This window comes from Amblyomma mixtum, chromosome 1 (assembly GCF_055824585.1).
Source record: "Amblyomma mixtum isolate Tamu chromosome 1, ASM5582458v1, whole genome shotgun sequence".
Classification (NCBI taxonomy): Eukaryota; Metazoa; Arthropoda; class Arachnida; order Ixodida; family Ixodidae; genus Amblyomma; species Amblyomma mixtum.
Genome location: NC_143012.1, coordinates 84,462,741 through 84,482,771, shown reverse-complemented (window position 1 = coordinate 84,482,771; position 20,031 = coordinate 84,462,741). Strand labels below are relative to the sequence as shown.

The 20,031-nt window shown below is 49.3% G+C and overlaps 2 protein-coding genes across 5 annotated transcripts in view; one reads left to right on the top strand and one right to left on the bottom strand.

The window, feature by feature from the left end:
• LOC149367049 (uncharacterized) overlaps positions 1-5,511 on the bottom strand; it is a 35,077-nt gene extending 29,566 nt beyond the window's left edge. For all 4 annotated transcript variants that reach the window (XM_089553793.1, XM_089553799.1, XM_089553807.1 and 1 more), the window contains exon 1: positions 3,832-5,511. In XM_089553793.1, coding sequence (XP_089409919.1) covers positions 3,832-4,367 — 536 coding nt within the window. In that variant the 5' untranslated portion in view covers positions 4,368-5,511. The remainder of the gene's footprint in view (positions 1-3,831) is intronic.
• Positions 5,011-14,478, top strand: Arf6 (ADP-ribosylation factor 6). The gene is made up of 5 exons (XM_089553837.1): positions 5,011-5,169; positions 5,605-5,713; positions 8,477-8,580; positions 9,267-9,465; positions 13,136-14,478. Exons 2-5 carry the CDS (start codon positions 5,632-5,634, stop codon positions 13,276-13,278), a joined length of 528 nt encoding a protein of 175 aa, XP_089409963.1. The 5' UTR covers positions 5,011-5,169; positions 5,605-5,631; the 3' UTR covers positions 13,279-14,478.
• The last annotated feature ends 5,553 nt before the right edge of the window (positions 14,479-20,031 follow it).

Sequence of the window (20,031 nt, the reverse complement as noted above, 5' to 3'; positions counted from 1 at the left end):
GTCCCAATCTGGACCAATCTGAAACCCCCTCATTGGTAAATTGGTTTTTGAGGAAAGGAAATGTATCTGTCTCTCAGAACTCAGTGGACACCTAAACCTCACTGTCCCAATCTGGACCAATCTGAAACCCCCTCATTGGTAAATTGGTTTTTGAGGAAAGGAAATGTATCTGTCTCTCAGAACTCAGTGGACACCTAAACCTCACTGTAACGGGAAGGGAGGAAGATGGGAGTGAACAAAGACACTGTATTCACTAGAGGCACCTTTGTTCATTCCAAACCATCCAGCTGGCATGGCGGAGTGGTAGCGTGCTCGCACTCCGGAGACCTGCTCGCACTCCGGAGACCGGGGTTCGATTCCCAAGCTCGGCCAATTTCTTACTCGGTTTTATTTATTTACCTGGTCTGACTAGCAAGGTTAGACTAATTGGTTAAGTAAGCAATTAACTAAACTCAGTCAAACTAACTTGGAGCATCACTATACGATCCCTTTAACTGGTTGCATGGTTAGTAGCCAAAGTACAACTGGCCCCGTTTGAAATTCGCGCACTGTGACGTCGCAACCGTTTCGACCAATTGAAAAGCTTGACATTTCTGTCGACAGCTCCTGCTTACAACGATGAGGCATTAAAGGCTTCCGCCTTAAAATGTGGTTACACACCTTGTGAGGCATGGAAAAACTGCGATATAATCACTGCTTCATCGTTTTAATTCACCGCAGTGCTGAAAACAGCCTTACTCAAGAGCCGGAATGACAACGTTAGGTAAAAGCAGAGATCACATTACAGTTTTTCCAAGCCTCATGTGACATATAACCACACTTTAACATCACAGCCATTGTTCGGCTGTTGAAGCCAAACTGAAACAGCATGACAGAAATATCTGTCTATAAATTATACCCCTGTCAGACGGACAAGTTTAGTGACACTTTAACGAAGTGCACTTCTCCAGAACGAGTGACACTTTCGGGGCGTGCTGCTACACGGAAAAATAAAGTGCCATTCGGAATTGATGGTGGTGACGATAGCTTTTCAAGTAAGGCACAAAAAATTATTTTTCGCGCTTCAAAGCTTTAATGTACAGCCGGCCAAATGTTAAGCTGGCGTGTGTGACGGCCGCTTTTTCTGCGCTCCTGTGCATTACGACGGAGCAAACTTGCAGAACGCGCAATATTAAGCAGCTGCTTAGTGAACCTGTGCTTTGAATTGATATTTTCTCAAGTTTGCTCCGTCATAAGCTGCAGGACCACAGAAAATGCGACCGTCACGCACGCCAGCTAAAGATTTGACCGGCTGTACAGTTAATGTACAGTAGATTGCAAACTGCAAGCACTTTTTTATGATTATCAAGGAGCTTTGTGCAATATTGTGACTGTTCCACCGTCACACCGAAACGGTTGCAGATGATCGCCATGCTAGCCGCCATAGCCATACCGCTGCGGCTGCCTAAAAAATTATTGCAGCTGAAAACAAGAATGTCGGAATATGTGCAGTATATATATTTAATGGCAACGCAAATAAGTTTACATGAACAAGAGGGCAAAAAAAAATTAGCTGTGTTCAATAAAACGCCATTTTTATTGCCAAACGTTGTATTCTAATTTCGAAACGCTGCTACCGAGGCTATACACTTCGCCCCTCGGGAAAAGTGAAGTGAGTTCCCCAAACTCACTTCTTGCCGAGTGCGTTCAGCAGCGAGTGTCATTAAAGTTCATCGTGTGACACGATGCGAATGACACTACAGGCAAGTGTCACTCGTTGAAAATGACACTAAACTTGCTCGTCTGACAGGGGTATTACTTAGCAGTCGTAGGCAATACCACATGGTGATTCATGCATTGTAATGTCTTCCACATCAATGAAGAGAAAAAAAACATGCCACAAATTAGGAGTCTATGCGTCTATACTTTCTTAATGAAAAATTCCAGTCTTGTCAATGACTTTTTGAATACTGAAACATTTGCAGCAATGGTTCATAGTTGATAGATGCTTGACCAGCCGGCAGTTCCGACAGCATTTGAACGCAGCCATGTCCAGGACTGCTCAGAATAATTCCTGACAGCAAGAGCAAAATCTCACAGCAAGTGAAAGGCAACACACAACATGCTCAAGACAAGACGGGGTCAGACCGAGCCATCGAAACAAGGTAATCGTTTCTATCATATCTGAAGCGATACAAGTGTTCACCCTGCAAAAAGGGGCAGTAGAAATTGACTGTAGCAGTTGCAAACCGCGCTGCACCGGATCCTTTGCAAGGCCCCATCACCAACTATGACTGTGTTCAGGAGAGTCCATGTCAGTGTTACTGCTGCTTTGCACCAAGTGGTGCTCAGCCACCTGATAGATGAACAGTTTGCAACATTGTGCAAGCTGCAGTGACTGAAAAGTTTTGCACACGGTGTTGTTGCCACAGTTGTTGTAGACACAAAATTTAGTTTAGCTTACGGGGGTTTAACGTCCCAAAGCGACTGAGGCTATGAGGGACGCCGTAGTGGAGGGCTCTGGAATTTTAGACCACCTGGGGTTCTTTAATGTGCACTGACATCGCACAGTACACGGGCCTCTAGAATTTCGCCTCTATCAAAATTCTACCACCGCGGCCGGGATCCAACCCACGTCATTGGGTCAGTAGACGAGTGCCATAGCAGCTGAGCCACCACGACGGCTATTTGCAGCCATCTGAAAGAGGAGGCAGAAGGAAGTGTAGTAATTGCGAGCCACACTGTCGCTGGAACCACCGGACGACCCTGCTGCAACCGGTGTATTTTCTGCGCGGAAGACTCCACGTAGGTGCTACTGTTGCTTCACACTGGGTGGTGTTTAACCAGCTGATTGTTGACTAGCCTGCAGAAAAACAATACAAACCATTAAAAACGGCAGCAGCGACTGAGCAGCATTGTGCACGCGGAACAGCCAAGATGATGCGTCAGGAACTGTGCTCCACGTTGCTGGCATGTTGAAGGAAGGTGCTCCAGACGATAGTGGCTACTAGTGCTTTCAGCTACCGCAAGAGGAAACGAAAGTGTTAAAGCATGTCGCTACTGGATCCACAAACAACAGACCTGGGGCCATCTATCCAACAGCAAAGGGCATTAACTGCTGCAACACCCAGACAGGCACCGGGAGAAGCAAAAGCACTCTGATGGCACAGTTACTGTAAAGGAAGCAACGATACAGTGCCATCTGCTCTGATGCCTGATGCAGCTGTCTTTCCAGACCTCAGCAGGTTGGCTTCGCCTCAAAAGGCAACAACCCTTTTACTTGCATGTGTCACCTGCACGTCAACTTCACCGCAGCTAACAATATTGTTAGCCTCATTACCTTTTTGTGACAAGAACAAGTCACTGACATTTAACAGTGTGTCAGAGATCAGGGGGTCCTACAACTGTCTCAGTTCGGAACTTAACTGCGGCAACTGTTTCAATGTACGAGCGCCAATGGGCGCCAATTGAAGTTGCAAACCCTGGAACTTGTTGAATGGCAGGCAGCCAACATGTGATCAAACAAATGAAAGAGGTAAATAAATGATCAGTACTCGGTGCTCGAGTCCCTGATTGGATGATCCAGTCTACATCACGCGTGCCCCTCACTCTGTTTTGTGTGCTCAAAGGGTGCGCGGTACCAGCGGGTAGACTCAGGCAAGGTAGACCAGCAGACCAGCAGGCAGACCCGGCGCGCGTAGACTAACATCGCCGACCAGCAGACAAAACAGAGGCAGTGTTGTGGCAGACGTAACCCGCGAACCACAGTAGGCAATCGCTCGCTCGCGCGACAAGATGTGGGGCACCGATGCAATCGGCACGGACGGCTCTTTCCCGCCTTCAACCACTCACCGGGGCAGGAGGGCCAGCTTCTGCTCGAGCACAGTCTCCAGCTTGAGAGCCTTCTTCGTGAGGTGGTGCTGCGGCCCGTAGAAGCGGTAGCAGTTCTCCAGGATGAGCCGCACGTCGCGCACCACCTCGGTGATGCCCGGGTAGGCGCGCGAGTCCAGGCCCTCGCGCACCCGTCTCAGGCACATGGGCTGACGCACGACACGAAGGTAGGCCGGCCGCTGCTCGGCCTCCGCGGGCTCCAGGAAGGGAGCGCTGTACTTTCGGCAGGCCGGCGATCCGAGCCATTCGACCAAGCGCCGGGCCGCCTCGAGCTCGGGCGATTCGGAGGCGCGCCGCTCTTCTTCCAGCCGCATGCTGTCCGGCATCTGCATCGTGTAGCTGTGCTCGCCCGTGCAGTGGTCGGCCGACAGCACGTCGATCACGTCGTCGTCGCTGCCCGAGTCGTCCTCATCGGCGACCCCGTAGCTTCCCGCGTCAGCGCCCGGCTGCCGCTGCTGCTGCGGCGGCAGCGGGCAGTAGTACGTCGCCGCATTCATCGCGCGGTCGCGGGCCGGGTGTCACTGGGACGGACCAAAGACACTGCCGCCGCCGACAGCGCGGCGGGAACGGCCGCACGAGGCGGCTCACACCGGCAACCCGACGATCCGGAGTGACAGCGGGCCTCTCCTCACCACCTGAACTGCGCTGGCCCACGGCACGAAATCAATGGTCCGATGGGGTCTAGTCCTGCTTCGACGAGGCTTGGCCCACGGACCCGCGAGCGCACAATAGATGGGGCACCATGCCGATGTCGCGCGCACTTCCAGCCCACCGCGGTGGACGCTCGGCCGTGTGCTGCTCGCCACCCCGAGCTTCACTCAAAGGATGCTCGCGGCATCACCCAAGCACGGCTGCACACATGCTAAAAAAATGCTTTATCGATTTGCTCGCAGCGTCTTCGTAACCGAGCTTCCGGATCCGGATCCTGCGAAGTCGAATCAGCTGCCGGATTCAAAGCCACGCGCTCCGAAGCGGCTGCTTTTGAGCCAGCAATTAAAAAGAAGGATGAATTCATTTTCAGTAATTTAGTGCTCCTACTAAAAGCAGTTTTCTGTAAAATATAAGTTTATCACCCGCTATTGTGAGTGAAATTGTAAAAAAAAAACTCAAAAAGACCGAGATCAAAGTCAGATGGTTGAGACGTTGAGATCAAAACTTGTTCCTTTTCCCGTGGTGGCGACGATCGAGGTCGTGGAGAATATGGCAGGAGTTCCTTAAAGTACAAATTACCAATGAGTTGATATGCGTCTGTTAGTTTGACGCGGGTACTTGCACGCCCTTTTTATTGGAAAACGCCGCGTAAGTAGACGCCTTTTGTCGCTCGACATTCCTCCCTTTCTTGTAAAACTGCCGGCGCGGCGAGTGCTGTCGAGGGGCCGGGCATTAGGCCTAGCCGGAGCTCGGCGGTGTGCCGCCGATTACTCATGCGGCCGACGAGCCGCTCTTCGCGTCGCCCTGTCGCCGGCGGGCCCGGTCTGACCGGCGCTTGAGCGTTCGATCCGTCCGGCGTCAGCGCGCTGCCCAGAGACCGCAGTCCGACGCGCGTCAGCCGCCGAGCGGGTCTCCGATCCGACGTTCAAATCTCGAGCGCGGCTGCCGCTTCGCTTGTCCGCAACGCCCATTCAACGTTCAGCGTCGCCCGGGGGGTCTGTTCCCCGCGGCGTCGCCAACGGAGCGTGTTGCGGTGCCGGGGGCAGGCAGGTGTTCTGAGCCCCTCCCTCTCATCGCTTCCAGGGACGCGGCCCAGGGTCGGCGGCAGACATGGGGAAGCTCCTGTCCAAAATTTTCGGTAACAAGGAAATGAGGATCCTGATGCTGGGCCTCGACGCCGCCGGAAAGACCAGTATCCTTTCTCGGCCCTGTGGGGCAAACGTCGCCCTGCGTGTGCCCGGTGAGCATCGCTGCTCCGTTCCTTTTGATCGCGCCCGTTCACCCGAACGGCGCCTGCTCGAGCGACTCGGAGAAACGAAGCGTCGGCGCTTATCGGCTGACGCATTTTGCGCCCGGAAACCCCTTTCCGATCGGTGCGTTTAGCAGTCCGGAAATCGCTGTTTTTTCATTCGCGAAGAGATGGTGTGTTGTCAGTTTGTTTATACGAGGTCTCGCAGGTTGCCAGCGCCTGTGGGCAGGGCACCGTTAACGGTTTGTGGCAGTTGTAACGCTTCGTTCGGTCCGATGAATCAGGGCCGGTTGTCGTTGGCAGTTGCAAACTTAACGACGTATGTTTTCATTCATTCGTAATTGGCCGGGTATGTTTCTTAGCTTGACAACGGTTACTGCTCCGTCGGCGAGCACAAGCTGGTCGTTTCATTTCCTTGTACGAAGAATGCGGGTTGCGACATGCGATCGAAGGCCGGTCTTGAGTACAGTGCTCTTAGTGTAGTACAGCATATGCTTGAAATGTATGTGGCTGTGATATCATAGCTGTCATGCATAGCATGCTGATTACTTTGCTGTTATATAATGTTAACAATCTTCAAAGTCATTTTTACTGTTTGCAAATAGTGGCTGTAGCATGTAGGTTTTGTAAGCAAGCCAAGTATTTCTCCGACAACTTCTCGTGACAACTCATTGTTAAAACTAAAAACAAGCACTTTTGGTCATACTCACAATCTCTGTTATGCAGGGTGTCATTTGAGTATGTTCTGTAAAATGGTAGTGCTGAATTTTTTGTGCCAGTGAAGTAACATTTATTTGTGCTTCTTATAGCTGAATTTGTGAATATGATCTTACAAGACCTTACCAAAATTTCTTTAGCAGCACTGCATGCAGCAACATACGGATATTACAAAGGGCATATTAATTGTTTGGTTCAAAAACCAGTGTGTTTATTGCAGTGCAGGAAGTGGCTGAAGACTAAACATTAGTAGATATCAAAGGAGTGTCACTTCAGCTGGAAGTTTACCGTGAACGCTTGAAGATTTTATGCCTGGTCTGAAAAGATGACTGTAGCAGTAAGCAGTGGCTAATTGATAGAACTATGGCAGTTGAAGATTGAAATGTAACATTGATGTAGTTGATGGTTTGATAGCATACCGCCTGGGCAGGAATCATGGCTGATAAAGTTCAGTGGTCACTGACCATGGTCAAAAGCAAGTGACGTTTCTGGAGAGCTACGGCTCCCTTGTTCACAATGAGGCAACCGGCGGTACACGCCTGGTGTTTGTAGCACTTAATAGTAGCACTTGTAGCACAAGGATATCGTGCTTTAATACAATTTTTGCAGGATCTTTTAATACATTGCAGGTCTCATAACTATAATTTCTATACTTCTGTTTTCTTGTTATGTGGTTATGTGAACCACTTTTCGTGGAAATATTTAAGGTGCTGGCACCTTACTTAAAATTTTCACATGAACACGACAAGCACTTGTTAGAAGCGCCGCATACATCTCATCCACTTTCCATAACTCCTGTCATCTTGTGCACTGTAAGAAATGCACCTGAGCCTGCCCTCATAGCTGCTTTCGCAGAGTCGTCTCTGACTTTTTTGCTTCCTGCATTGTGTCCCTTATGGCATCCTCGATAAACTCGCACCAGAATTGCCCCAAAACCACTGCGGTGCTCAAGGACCCGCGGTAGTGGAGCTACAAGCCGGGGCAACATCGAATACAAACTGCGTCGCACCAGTGCCCGTTCCGAGCGCCGCCTTGCATGCGTAGGTGGCGTTGGCCCGGAAATGCGAATACCGTCGTCTGCTTTCTTGGCGCTTTTGCATGCAGCGACAGCGCGAGGCAACTTTTTCTTCTGAAATTAGTTGTGATCTGCAGGGTGAACCCACATCTGCGAACCCACAGGAACCCTCTTTCAACTTTCACTCTGCCCGTCACTCATCTTATACTCGCAAAAGCTCCACATGTGCCAAACACCATGGGACATTGAAAGAAATGATGGGTGGTGTGGTGCTCTATAGCGTGCTACACTGCTTCGAAGTGCAACTTTCCACCAATGCGCGCCTCAACTTCTCTGACAGTCTCTTGAAGCAAGTCACCAGAGCATGTCACCATATTGCTGTTTGTTTGAGCCGCCGCAGTGGCTCATTGGTTGTGGTGCTCGGCTGCTGACCCGAAAGACGCTGTTTCGATCCCGGCCGCAGCGGTCGAATTTCAAAGGAGGCGAAATTCTAGAGGCCCGTGTGCTGTGCGATGTCAGCGTACCTTAAAGAACCCCAGGTGGTCGATAGCCTGAGTCGATTCAGGACGTTCAACCCCATTAAAACCAAAGCAAGACATGTTGCTGTTTGGGAGGTGTCTTTTTCCTGTACTTAATGGCTTTGATGTCTGTATGTGTGTTAAGGGTGGATGGCTGGTTGCAGCAGCTGTTTGCTGGGCACAGCGGTTTGCAGTGTTCTTTTTGTTATCAGCTGTAGCTGACTCAAGGAGTTATGTGCTTGGCCTTTTTGGGGCAGTGGCCGGCTGTGCCATCATTGGCCAGGCGTGGATGGTGCAAGGATGGAGTGTGGGCCGTTTGGGGATGGGGGGGGGGGGGGGGGGGGGGGGGGTGTTGTGCGACTGGTGCCTTCAGCGACATGGGGTGTGGTGGGCAGTTGTGCCACGTGGTGTGGGGATTTGTGCGTGTGTTCTCCCTTGACCCTGCACCCCTGCCAGCCATCCTGTACAAGCTGAAGCTGGGCCAATCGGTCACCACAATTCCCACAGTGGGCTTCAATGTAGAGACTGTCACTTACAAGAACGTCAAATTCAACGTTTGGGTGAGTAGCGGCCCCGCTCGTTGCAGTGCAGTTTATGGCATTCCGTGATGACCTCCTTTGCAAAAAGGGGACGCACATCACAGATAAGGCTTTTTTGTTCCTGTTGATGTTTCTCTCTTCCATGAAGAGATATGCGCTGGCTGGTTTAAGCTGCTTAGGTGTTCTGAAAGAATGTCAGCATGGAGATACCACAGGTATCACTGTGTGGCACGCAGTTCGGTTGCGTTGATACTCGTAGTTAGCTGCATTGGAATAGTGACGAGCCTGTTCCCACTTCGAGTTATTGATTAATTCTCTCTCACCCCACCATAAGCTTGTCGTCCCGGTTAGCTTAGTAGGTAGAGCGACTGCTCTGGCGAAGCGGTGGTCCCGGGTTCGAACCCAGGACCAGGACGAATTTTTCTTGCAAAGTTTCTGAGAAAGCTGTATAACTTTCCTTTGTAGCCATATGGGTGCGCTTGGGTGGATGTCAGTGAGTAATTACTCTCTTATTACAAATCTACTCCACCTTAGGGGATTCTCCTAAACATTTGAACAACGCTAGTTGTTACGTTACGGCTCTTGACCCAAGGCCCCACATTCTACTTCTTGCCCTCAGTGAACTTCATTTTCTTGATATGCAAATAAAGGTTATTATAGGGAGATACTGGGAGACTGAATCCACGGGGTTGTTTCGTGTGGTGCAGGACGTCGGCGGCCAGGACAAGATTCGTCCCCTGTGGCGGCACTACTACACAGGCACGCAGGGACTAATCTTTGTGGTGGACTGTGCCGACCGGGACCGCATCGATGAGGCCCGCCAGGAACTGCACAAGATCATCAACGACCGCGAGATGCGCGACGCCATCATCCTGGTCTTCGCCAACAAGCAGGACCTGCCTGATGGTGAGTCCCCACTGCGCCTCCCGGAAAGAACTGCACATGGATGGATGGATGGATGATAATGGCTTTACCCTTTGTATCGGGCGGCAGCTTTCGCCACCTAGCCTATACTTCCCCCATTGTTAATTTATTTTTATTTTTCCTTTCTTTCCCTTTCGCTCTTACGATGTCTAGTCTGTCTATCCTTTTCTCCTCCAAATTCACCCCTCCCTTGATTTCCGCCACCAATCCTCCAACCTCCCCTTCGTCAATGTCACGCTTTTCCCATCCACTCGCCCGTCCTCCCCAGTAAATCCCAGCGCTATCTCTATGGCCATTGCTGCCCCCTCTGGGAGGGCTGGGCAGAGTTCTGCGCACCCCACAACCAAGTGCTCTATTGTCTCCGTTTCCGTTTTACAAGCAGAGCACAAAATATCCACTTCTTCAAATTTGAACCTATACGTTTTTGTTCTCTTGAGTCCCTGTCTTAGCCTGACATGGCACCGTCTTGGCCACGGTTGCAAGCGATTTTTCCAGATGCTGGAAGTTCAGATGGCTTGATTGTTCGGATACTCTTAATAACACCACACAGTTGAATGGGGGCGCGCACTGTGCACCCCTCGCCTGGGCATGCTACTGTGTGAGTGCCTGGTCGAGAAAAGTGCAAACGCAAAAACTTCCTTGTGCACTGAAGTTTGTACCACTTACTTTGGTTGAGGGCTTGAAAGTTCTTAGTCATGTGTAAGAGCTGTGTTTTCCTTGTAAAAATCGCTTTGGGTGTAGGTTAATGTCACTCTGTTGTTAAAAAGAGACTTTGTCGCAGCAGTGTGGAAGTCCAAAAAGCTGTTTTTATTCTTGACCTACCCGCCGCGGTGGCTCAGTGGTAAGGCGCTTATCTACCGAGCCCCAGTACCCGGGTTCGAGCCCTACCGCGGCGGCCGGGTTTCAATGGAGGCAAAACGCAAGAGGCGCTTGTGTGCTGTGCGATGTCTGTGCACGTTGAAGATCCCCAGGTGGTCGAAATTATTCCGGAGACCTCCACTACAGCACCTCTTTCTCTCTTTCTTCTTTCGCTCCTACCTTCCTCCCTCCCCCTTACGGCGTTCAGGTGTCCACTGATATATGTGAGACAGATACTGCACCATTTCCTTTCCTCAAGAACAAATTCTTGACCTTGCGTGAACTACTGCATTAGTGCAAGATAGTTTCTTGTATCATGTTAGTCTTTCCTCTCTGGCTTTGCTATGCACTCTAGTGATACTGTGAGAAGTTTCCCATTACAGCTGGTGTATTCGGTCGCACAGTAGTTCTCCTTGCACCATTCTTGGGTGTGGCCCTGTGGTGGCACACATTGCTAGGTATCGATGGCGCTGTTTGCACAGTGCCCTATTGACAGTGAGGTAGTCTACAACGAAGTAACCACATTCGAGGATGGTGTCGGGGTGGCAGTTGTCACCAAAATATGTACCGTTTGCAGCTCGTTTTTATTAGTTGTTCGAACAGCCGGACGCTTCTTGCCTGAGCCGCTGCTCAGTGGGAATCAGCTGCAAAGTTATGCCTGCGCTCTTATCAGTGCGAGCCTGCATGTTCTGTTCTCTGGGGCGTGGCTAACGAAGTGCTCACACTGGGCTCGGCTGGAGTACGGTTCACAGGTTTGGGCCCTGATTGCCCCTCTTTGGCATCTGCGTTGTGGGTAAAGTGGAAGCTATTATGCTGGCCTCACCACTCTCCAGTCAGCCTTCTACATGTTTATACACACGCGCGCACGCACACACACAATTTGCAACCAAGTACCACTGACACAGCTTCTTTTATTACCCTTAAAAGAAAGCCCGCGAAGTACAAAAAGAACCACTTAAAGGGAAGCAGTTTCAGCGCTCCCAAATGACTGGTCAAGCAACGACATCCGCTTATGTTTGCAATGCTGTCCCGAACAGTATTCGGTGTTATATATAATGTGACAAGTCCCTGTTAAACTGAGACATCTGCTTCTTGGTTGGTGAAAGAGATGCGTCAGTTCGCCTTATTTCGAAAGGTGAACCTTAATGTGAATGACGGTTATGTAGGTTGTTGAATCTTTATTGTGCAATGCTGCCCCAAGTTTAGGATTTTGCAAACTGTTTCTTTTGTTAGTTCAGAATGTTAAAGGGCATTAGTGAAGTTACTGTTAGTCTGGAAGTGAGGGTATGTCATGCGCCTCATTCTCTGTGCATGGCTGGTGCCGATGCAGTCAGTCCAGCCTTTGTTGCACATGATGCATGAGTTAGATGCTTTGCCCTCAGCACTTTGGCATGTAGCTTTGTAATTGCGTGCAGTAGATTCCCCTTGCATATCTCAGCATTCACTGTCATGCTATAAATGTGAGCAAGTAAGCACCTAATGATCACACCTGTGCAGGCTGAACATCATGCATCAGCGGTGAATGCACGTGATAACAGTTCCAGCAGTGGTACGCTTCGATTCCAAGTCTCAGTCAGGATTTCAGTTAAACAATTTGCCTGCCAACCCTGCCAACTGTTTTCATGTGCATTACGTTTGCAAACTGTCCTCCACACACACTTTTCCTCCACGCCACTTAAGGGAGAAGAGGATCCTGACCAAACATTAAATTTTCAGGGAACATGCACTTTTGTGTGCGGACTCCAAATATGCCACTTGAATTTCACATAAAACAAGTCCCTCTGCTCCTGAGTTGTATGCTATGCAGGTTATTTGTCGAGAGCTCTTAAAATAAATGCGCGCCATTAGTTTCTCGCGACATTAAGGAATGGAATGGGGGTAAAATTATCATCCTGTCCATTATATCAGGAATGGGAGGAGTTGCACATGACAAATTCCGTCCTTCGTTTTTTGACGACGCTCCCATGACTTTTCTTCCGTGGTACGTTCCACCTGACATTATGCTCCCTCATCCTAAACATGCGGTTCATTTTCATCATGGTACTGAACTCATTTATTCCTACCCTAAAAACTTCCTTTGCAGTGTCACTGCCCCTGCTCATGCTTTAGGGAGCCAGCTAATGATAGCATTTTAGAGTATTTGCTTACGAAGCAAGACCCAGTCTGACAGAAGCGGTTTATGCGAGGAATGAGGGGTGGTTGGAAAGGCAGAGACGGGATGAAGCCATGCGACTTTGTTCCTACTTGACCTACTGTTTCTTCCTATTTGTTCCAAAATAGCATGCAGAAACGGAAAAAAAAAAAAAACAAGAACAAAAGTGCCTAGAGCAGGGCATGTATTAAGGTGAAAGCCTTTAGTGCCTCATCGTTGTCGATAGAAGGTTGTCAGCAGAGGTTTCACGCTTTTCAGTTGGTCGAAATGGTTATAACGTCAGAGTGTGCGGATTCGAAGTAATGAGGTCACCCACGGATGCCTGACACCCCCTTTTAAAGCAGAGGACAACTAGTAAAAAATAGTTGTCGTCCGCTCCGACAGGTGGCGTAAGGCGTCTGCCAAACAGTGCGCCAGGAAAGGCTTTCGCCTTGCAGCACTTCAGAGAGCCAAAGTGCCCCCTGAATTTTTTTATTCCTTGTCTATTGTCTTCTGTGCATTGTTTTGTTCTGAGATGGAAGTGTTACCAGCTGTCCAAACTGTCTTCCTCGATTGTAGTGGAAGAATGATGCTTTCTGGACTGCGATGGTTCTTGCAGCTCTGATGATGCCGTGTGTCCTTTGTATGTGTGTGCACCCGCAGCCATGAAGCCGCACGAGATCCAGGAGAAACTGGGTCTGACCCGGATCCGGGACCGCAACTGGTACGTGCAGCCGGCGTGCGCCACGACGGGCGACGGCCTCTTCGAGGGTCTCACGTGGCTCACCTCCAACCACAAGTCCTGAGGCCGGCTGCCACGGAGTGCTCGCAGAAAACCGCCACGTTGCGGCCAGCGCCACCTCCGCCGCCGTCATCACTACCGCCACCACCAGGGTGCGCTGACGCAACGACCAGGCTGGCTCCCAGGGCCGCCACTGACCTCGGCCGCCTCTGTGCCATCCTCACCGCCTGAAATCCAGCCACGGCCTCTTCTCTCTTTTTTTTTTCGCCCCACTGCTGCTTTTTTGTCTCCTTGTTTTTACGTACCGCTGCTGTAAAATACAGTCTTTTGGGGAAGCAGGGTGTTTCCCCCCCACCCCACACACCTGTTTCCGGGGGTCTGGAGGAGATGACGCCTGCGCCAGTGCTTTATGTTGCAAGGAGCCACCTGTCTGCGTCTCTCTCTCTCTTTCTTTTTAGCTGTAATATATACATGTGCGCGCAAGTGCTGTTGAGACAGTGAATGCTGCGGGCGGTGGACACTCGTGTATATCTTCCTTCTGCGGTGGAGGGGGTGCCTGCTAGGGGTTGCCACCCTGCTTTTTAGGATGTCGGGCCGCAACACTCTGCGTAAGCTTAGGTGGGGTTTCAAAAGGGGAGTAGCACACTTTCTCAGTTGGACTGCGTGCGCGCCGCGTCGGGGGAGTCCCACGAATGCAGCACTGTTGTGTTCACTTTGCAAGAAAGGTTGAGACAACACAGCACCCCCTTCCTGGAGACTGCGGGACAAAGTGCTCTTACGGCCGTGGACGGCACGATTCCAAGGATAACGCTGGGGTACAGTGCTGGGGGCGGGGCAGCTTTCCCCCCGATCCCGGCCTGCTTGCTGGGTAGGGGGGCCGGTGCAGACCTTTCTTCTTCTCTGCCCCCTCGCGCTGTGACCCCCTACCTCTGTGGACATGGGCCTCGCTGTGCAGGCTGGCAGGGGCTGTTCCGTTTGTGCCTTTGGGTGCTGCGCAAGGATGCAGAGCTCTTTGTGTGTGGAACGTGTGGGGCTGCGAGCGGGGAGGGGCCGACCAGCGGAGGTGTAGCTACGACAGCAAGCAAGCAGAGGCCGCTTCCCGCACTAGTCGCGGGAGGGAGGACCTCCTAGTGTCACCAGATTTTTGTGTCACACCTTACCACTACCAGGTTTTAGCAACAAATGGGCTGCCTTTGTTTTTGTATATTGTTGGGTTGTACATATCAGTTTTGACCAGCGGGCAAATAAAACTTTGTTCCTGAGCCTTCCGGCGGTGATGTCTGATGTTTATAATGCCACGTCGCTTATTGGCCGCGGCCATGTTAGCTGCCTGACGCCTGAAAGAATTGACCAGTAGCCATCTCTGACCTGTTATACTCAGGAGCAGTGCTACGGAGGAGGGTGTGAGCATGAAAATGTCACCGGGAAGGGCTCGCCAACTTTCAAACGTGACTGTGGGTTCTCTGCTGCGTGTAGAAGTGTATTTGGCTGAGGTGTTCATGGCAACACGCAATGCAGTGATTGAGCGAGTTGATGTGCTCTTCTCGGAAAGTGTTTCAGCCACTTCAAGCACTTTTCGTAATGCTGCACCAGCTTCTTAACCCCTCTGCATAGAATGAAGTTCACCGCCTGGGAACTGAACCAGTTGACAACAGCGGTCTTGAGTTCCTTGCTGTCTTGAAACCGCCGTCCACCAAGCCACACTTTCAAGTGTAAGAAGAGGAAGCAGAGGTTGTAGATGCAGGGTCTGGACTATATATGGGGTGGGGGGGTAAGCTTAAGTTCAAACCTTGGTTCGGGTAACTGTGTGAGGACGTGTGTTGTCATGGGTGTGGACTGTTGCACACAATTTCTTGAGGCGCCGATTTTTGATTGCACGTCTATTCGGTGAGCGTTTCACAGTACGTGGCATCTGATATTGTAGCCCCTTAAAGGGTCAGTCTACTCACTGAGATGAGTATAAATAATGGCATATTCTGGTAGTTGGCACCCTATAACATCAATAACGAGGGGTCTGCGCCCAGTTTAGGGAGGAATTTATTTTATTTCGGCGTTAAAAGTCGCATAAAAAAGCATGGTGGCGACCCCAAACGTTCATTTTGTTCAAGAAAGTGGTAGTCTTTTTTTGTAGAAGCATAAGTGAATATACTACGTACCATTTGTATGCCCCAATGTCAGAGAAACGCACGTTTTGTTCTAGTAAACTGTATAAGGCGTACCGCTCGCTTTTTCTGTAAATCATATGAATATTTATAGTTACACGTACGCAAAACGCAGGCACATTCCCACTTTTAGTTCAGCGTATGCTAGCAGAGACGCTAAATAAACTCAGCCTATAGTGGCGCCATCTGGTCGTCAGGACGGGAACCATTGCTGTAAACAAACCGACTCTCCACTTAAGCCTAGGAGCGGCAGAATCGTCACTCTAATTATTAAAATAAAGCAAATTTATCTCATATGTTTTCTTATAGGCGAGATGAGACGAAGCGAAAGACAGGCGCCCCATTTATGGCCAGTGAACGCACTGAAAAAGGCAGCAACAACGAGAATTCAGTCTGAAGCGAGAGGTCCGGCTTCGACGGGCGCCGCCATGTTTGTCACCGCGCGGCGGAAATCCAGATGGTTGCCAGATGAGACTACCATCTCATACAGATGTGTTCCCACATTAATAAATTCTATTTTAAAATGTTCTACCACACTCCTTGGCACCACAGCTGGCTAAACGGTAATTTGAGTAAAGAGCTATTGGTTGCCGCAAAGAAAATATGGTCGATAAAATTCAGTAGACTGACCCTTTAATTGTTTCATTAAGTCGTCTAAAAGAACACCGTTTTCGGGGACAAAAGAAAAACAGCCATCATTTTTCGACTCCAAAAAGATCCGAGATTTCTTTAATTTTAACAGCTTTGTTGAAGTCGAATGGCGTCTACATTATCTGCCCTAGTACAACAGGATATGCACGTCTCCTCACCCGTAACGATAACCTTGGCACAACTCTTGATGAATTTTGGCAGCTGATGATCCTTTTGCATACACAAAAAAAGAGCAAAACGCTGAGGCAGCGTATGAGTATTGACGTTAGCAATATCGAACGAATATTGCGTCATTAGCCACCTTCGCTATATCCAGTACAAATTTTTCGTTATATCCGAATATCTACATTTTTGATGTTAACGTATAAAGCGCAAGAAGACTAATCGCTTGACACCACTTTGAATGTACTTCGTCAGTTAGTTTGACCGTAATCGACTTTTAAGTTTCATGAAGTCACGGTCTGGGGAACCAATTGGTCGTCGGTGGAATCCCTATGATGCACTACGCTTTGATTCGACTAGTAACCTTACGCTGCATAACGTGCTGAATCATTTGTCCACAATATGTGTACCAGTGGTACCACCCACTGGTCCCACTTGATAGCTTTGTGTTTCATGCTAATGCAACCTTCAGTAATGAGAGTAATTAGTCACGCTTTCATAACCAGTGTGAAGTCTGCCACAACTTTGTCAGCGCTAACGCATTCAGCCCACGTCTCTCACCACCGCCACGAACCTCAAGCGCGTTTGAGGTGTCCACTGACCAGGGAGCCAGTCATGCGCCCTTCCTCAAAACCATCGGAGTCTAGAACGTTGCCAATGACAGTGAACGCAATGAATGCCGACGGCCTACAGCTTCAATGCTGCGTTTCTGCCACAACGTTGTCACTGCCAACGCATGAAGCGTACATCTGTCACTAGAGAGTTTTAGTATAGCGTACGTAGACATACGCTAAGGCATAGCGTACGCTATAAAATAGCGTCAGTCGTACTGCGCATGCGCCAAACGCTATTTCAAACCGATGTCTTACGTACGTCCGCATTACGTACGCTATTTTTCGAATTTAGCGTACGTGCTCTTGCGTACGCCAGGAAAAATAGCGTTGTCAACTTGGCGGCGCCCACGTCGCCCGCTTCGGAGAGAAAATGTCATGTTATTGGGTTTTTAGGCATGTTCATTGCCCTTACATGGAACGTGTGACATTCGCTTTGCCTCCTCTCGCAGACAGCAGAACGAATGAATGATAAACTTGCCCTATTTTGGATTTTGTGTAACGATTCCGCCATTCCTAACCCTAGCAAAACACCGCCGACTGTGGATTGGCTTGATTTGGATTTTTATGCCAAGGTAGTCATAGCCTTGCCAAAAGTAGCCGTTTCGGCTGTAGGCCAGTAGGGGTCCGAAAGAATGCTAGTATGTACCATGACGTTCTTAAAAAACCTTGCTCGGTTCCATTACCTAAAAAAATTTAAAAAAAAAGCTAGGCCCTGCCTCGACTGCGCAGTGCGCGACACATCGGGGACGCCATGCAACCGGCTATCTACGTGATACGACTTGGATCAGCTTGGCCAATGCCTTGGCTAAGCCTGAAAAATACGACACAAAATGTTTTTACATTATAACACCAGATGGCGCCACTGCGGCCTTAGCTATTGTTGCGTTCGCGCGGTTGTACGGTAAACTAAAGGTGCCCTTGCGACTTCCACAGTAACCTCCCGCTAAATGCTTGCGTATAGCGTACGTAAGCGCTCATACGCTATACTAAAACTCTCTACTACCGCCACGTAGCTTATAAAGAGCCGCCACGGTGGCTGAGCGGATGGCGCTCAGCTACTGATCCGAAAGATGTGGGTTTGATCCTGGCCGCGGCGGTCGAATTTCAATGGAGGAAAAATTCTAGAGGCTCGTGCACTGTGCGATGTCAGTGCACGTTAAAGAACCCCAGGTGATAGAAATTTCCGGAGCCCTTCACTATGGCGTCCCTCGTAGCTTAGGTAGTTTTGGGACATAAAATCCCAATAAACCAAACATAGCTTAAAGCGCAACTGAGGTCTCTACTGTCCCAGGAGGCCAATTATGCGCTTGTCCTTTGCTTTCGAAAATCCTGCTCTAATCGGTTTCGGCTGCCTGTTTAGCGCGTCCACATTCCCAAATCCCTCGCACAGTTGGCAATGTGAACCGGACGATCAGACTTGACCCAACGTCTGCGAGTACCCATTCTCGAGGACGTCGGCTTTGGCTCACTTGCTTTGTCCATAGTGAGACACTGGATAGGCAGTGTGCAGCTCCTGCAACTGCTGCGAGTCGTGGTATGTCACGTGGTTGCTTGTGCAGCTCCGCTTCTCCTGTTCAAGGTCATTCGTGCAGACACAGCGAAATCGGCTTTCACTTTAAAATCCAGTTACAGCACACACATGGCAACTGGCAGGAGCAACAATTCTCACGGACATTGCTGTCTGCATTCACGGACAGGCAAACAACTACTGCATCATAACAATAACTTCAGTGGTTTCGGAATGAATTAATAGATGGCGCTACATGCATACGTTGCTCTGAACCGCCAGTATTTAATCATATGCAAACAGCCCTTACTTTTCGATTATGCCTTGTATTTACACTGCATTGCACTTTTTCCTTTCTACCCAGTGTAGCTAAGAAGCACAGTACATTGCATTTCATGAAGGATTCGTCTTGCCATATTGGTGGCAACTGCTTCGTGATATGCATGCATTGGAGATGGGAGCCCTAGACTAGAATACCTTTGTCATACTGAAGCGTCAACTATGAGAACAGCACATGCAGTATTTCCGGCTTCCTTTTTCACTGAATGTTGCATTACTGAGGACGATAGCTACAAATGCTTTCTCGCCGACAGAACTGTGGCTTGGTTTTCCTCTAATTTTACACAAAGGTGGCATATGGCAGCGAGTTTTGTTCAAAGGGACAGTCAGGACAAATTAAAATTGGCTTTCATAGATTACTGTTATGAAAACTGAGCTTTCATAACCTAGAAAAGGCCTGAAAATGATACAAGTGTCGCCACCATCAGCTGTTTTCGAAAGCAAATCGTGGTGCATCGAGATAGCTTTTTATGCAGACCACTGAGGCCATGCAATACAGCTGTTCACTTCCAAATGGTGGTCGCAGAGTACTTTTCAGTACTGATAGCACTATTTTGAAGGGTTGCAGGACAGTCGAATTTCGATGGAGGCGAAATTCTAGACGCCCGTGTGCACGTTAAAGAGCCCCAGGTGGCCGAAATTTCCAGAGTTCTTCACTACAATGTCCCTCATGACCTGAGTCACTTTTTTGACGTTAAACACCCATAAACCATAATCCATCACTTCACTTCACTTTATAATCCATCACTTTCCTCACCAAAAAATGTGCGCTTTGCTGCCAGGCAAATGTCAACATAGCCAGAGAGCCCCAGAATCAATTTTTGCTAACAACAATAATTGGATAGTGTTGTTCTTTGAACCCCTTTAATGCTACACCCCAGCACTGTACTCGCATGTACTTCACTGGGCAAACAGTACAAATGCAAAATTTTGTTGCATCAGTGGCACTACTTCTCTAAAAGGATCACGATGCATAGAGGCCTCGAGTGTTAACTTTTGTGCTCCTAGTGACAGGTCGCTCCTGCATTCCTTTTCCTAAAACAGCATGAAAAGGAAGACTAGGATGCAGGAGTAGGTCGGACGAAGTGGAAGTTAGGTAGTCCTTTTAAAAAACATCACTTGCACTTGTCCAGTCCACTTCCATGTCCTTGTCTTTCTCTTCGCACTATTTCATTTCCGTGCTGTTTGAACAAGTAGAACAGCAGTCAACGCTTTTACATCTTCATTTTGCATAAAACACAGTTGCCATCTCGCATGTACCAAAACTGGACACGAAACACCAGCTGTCTGCAAAACCTGAGGTTGAGCTAGTGAGCAGTTCAGCTGCGAGAGGTATTTATGCCTGTCTTCATGAGTGACAACATCCAGTAAACACTGCATGA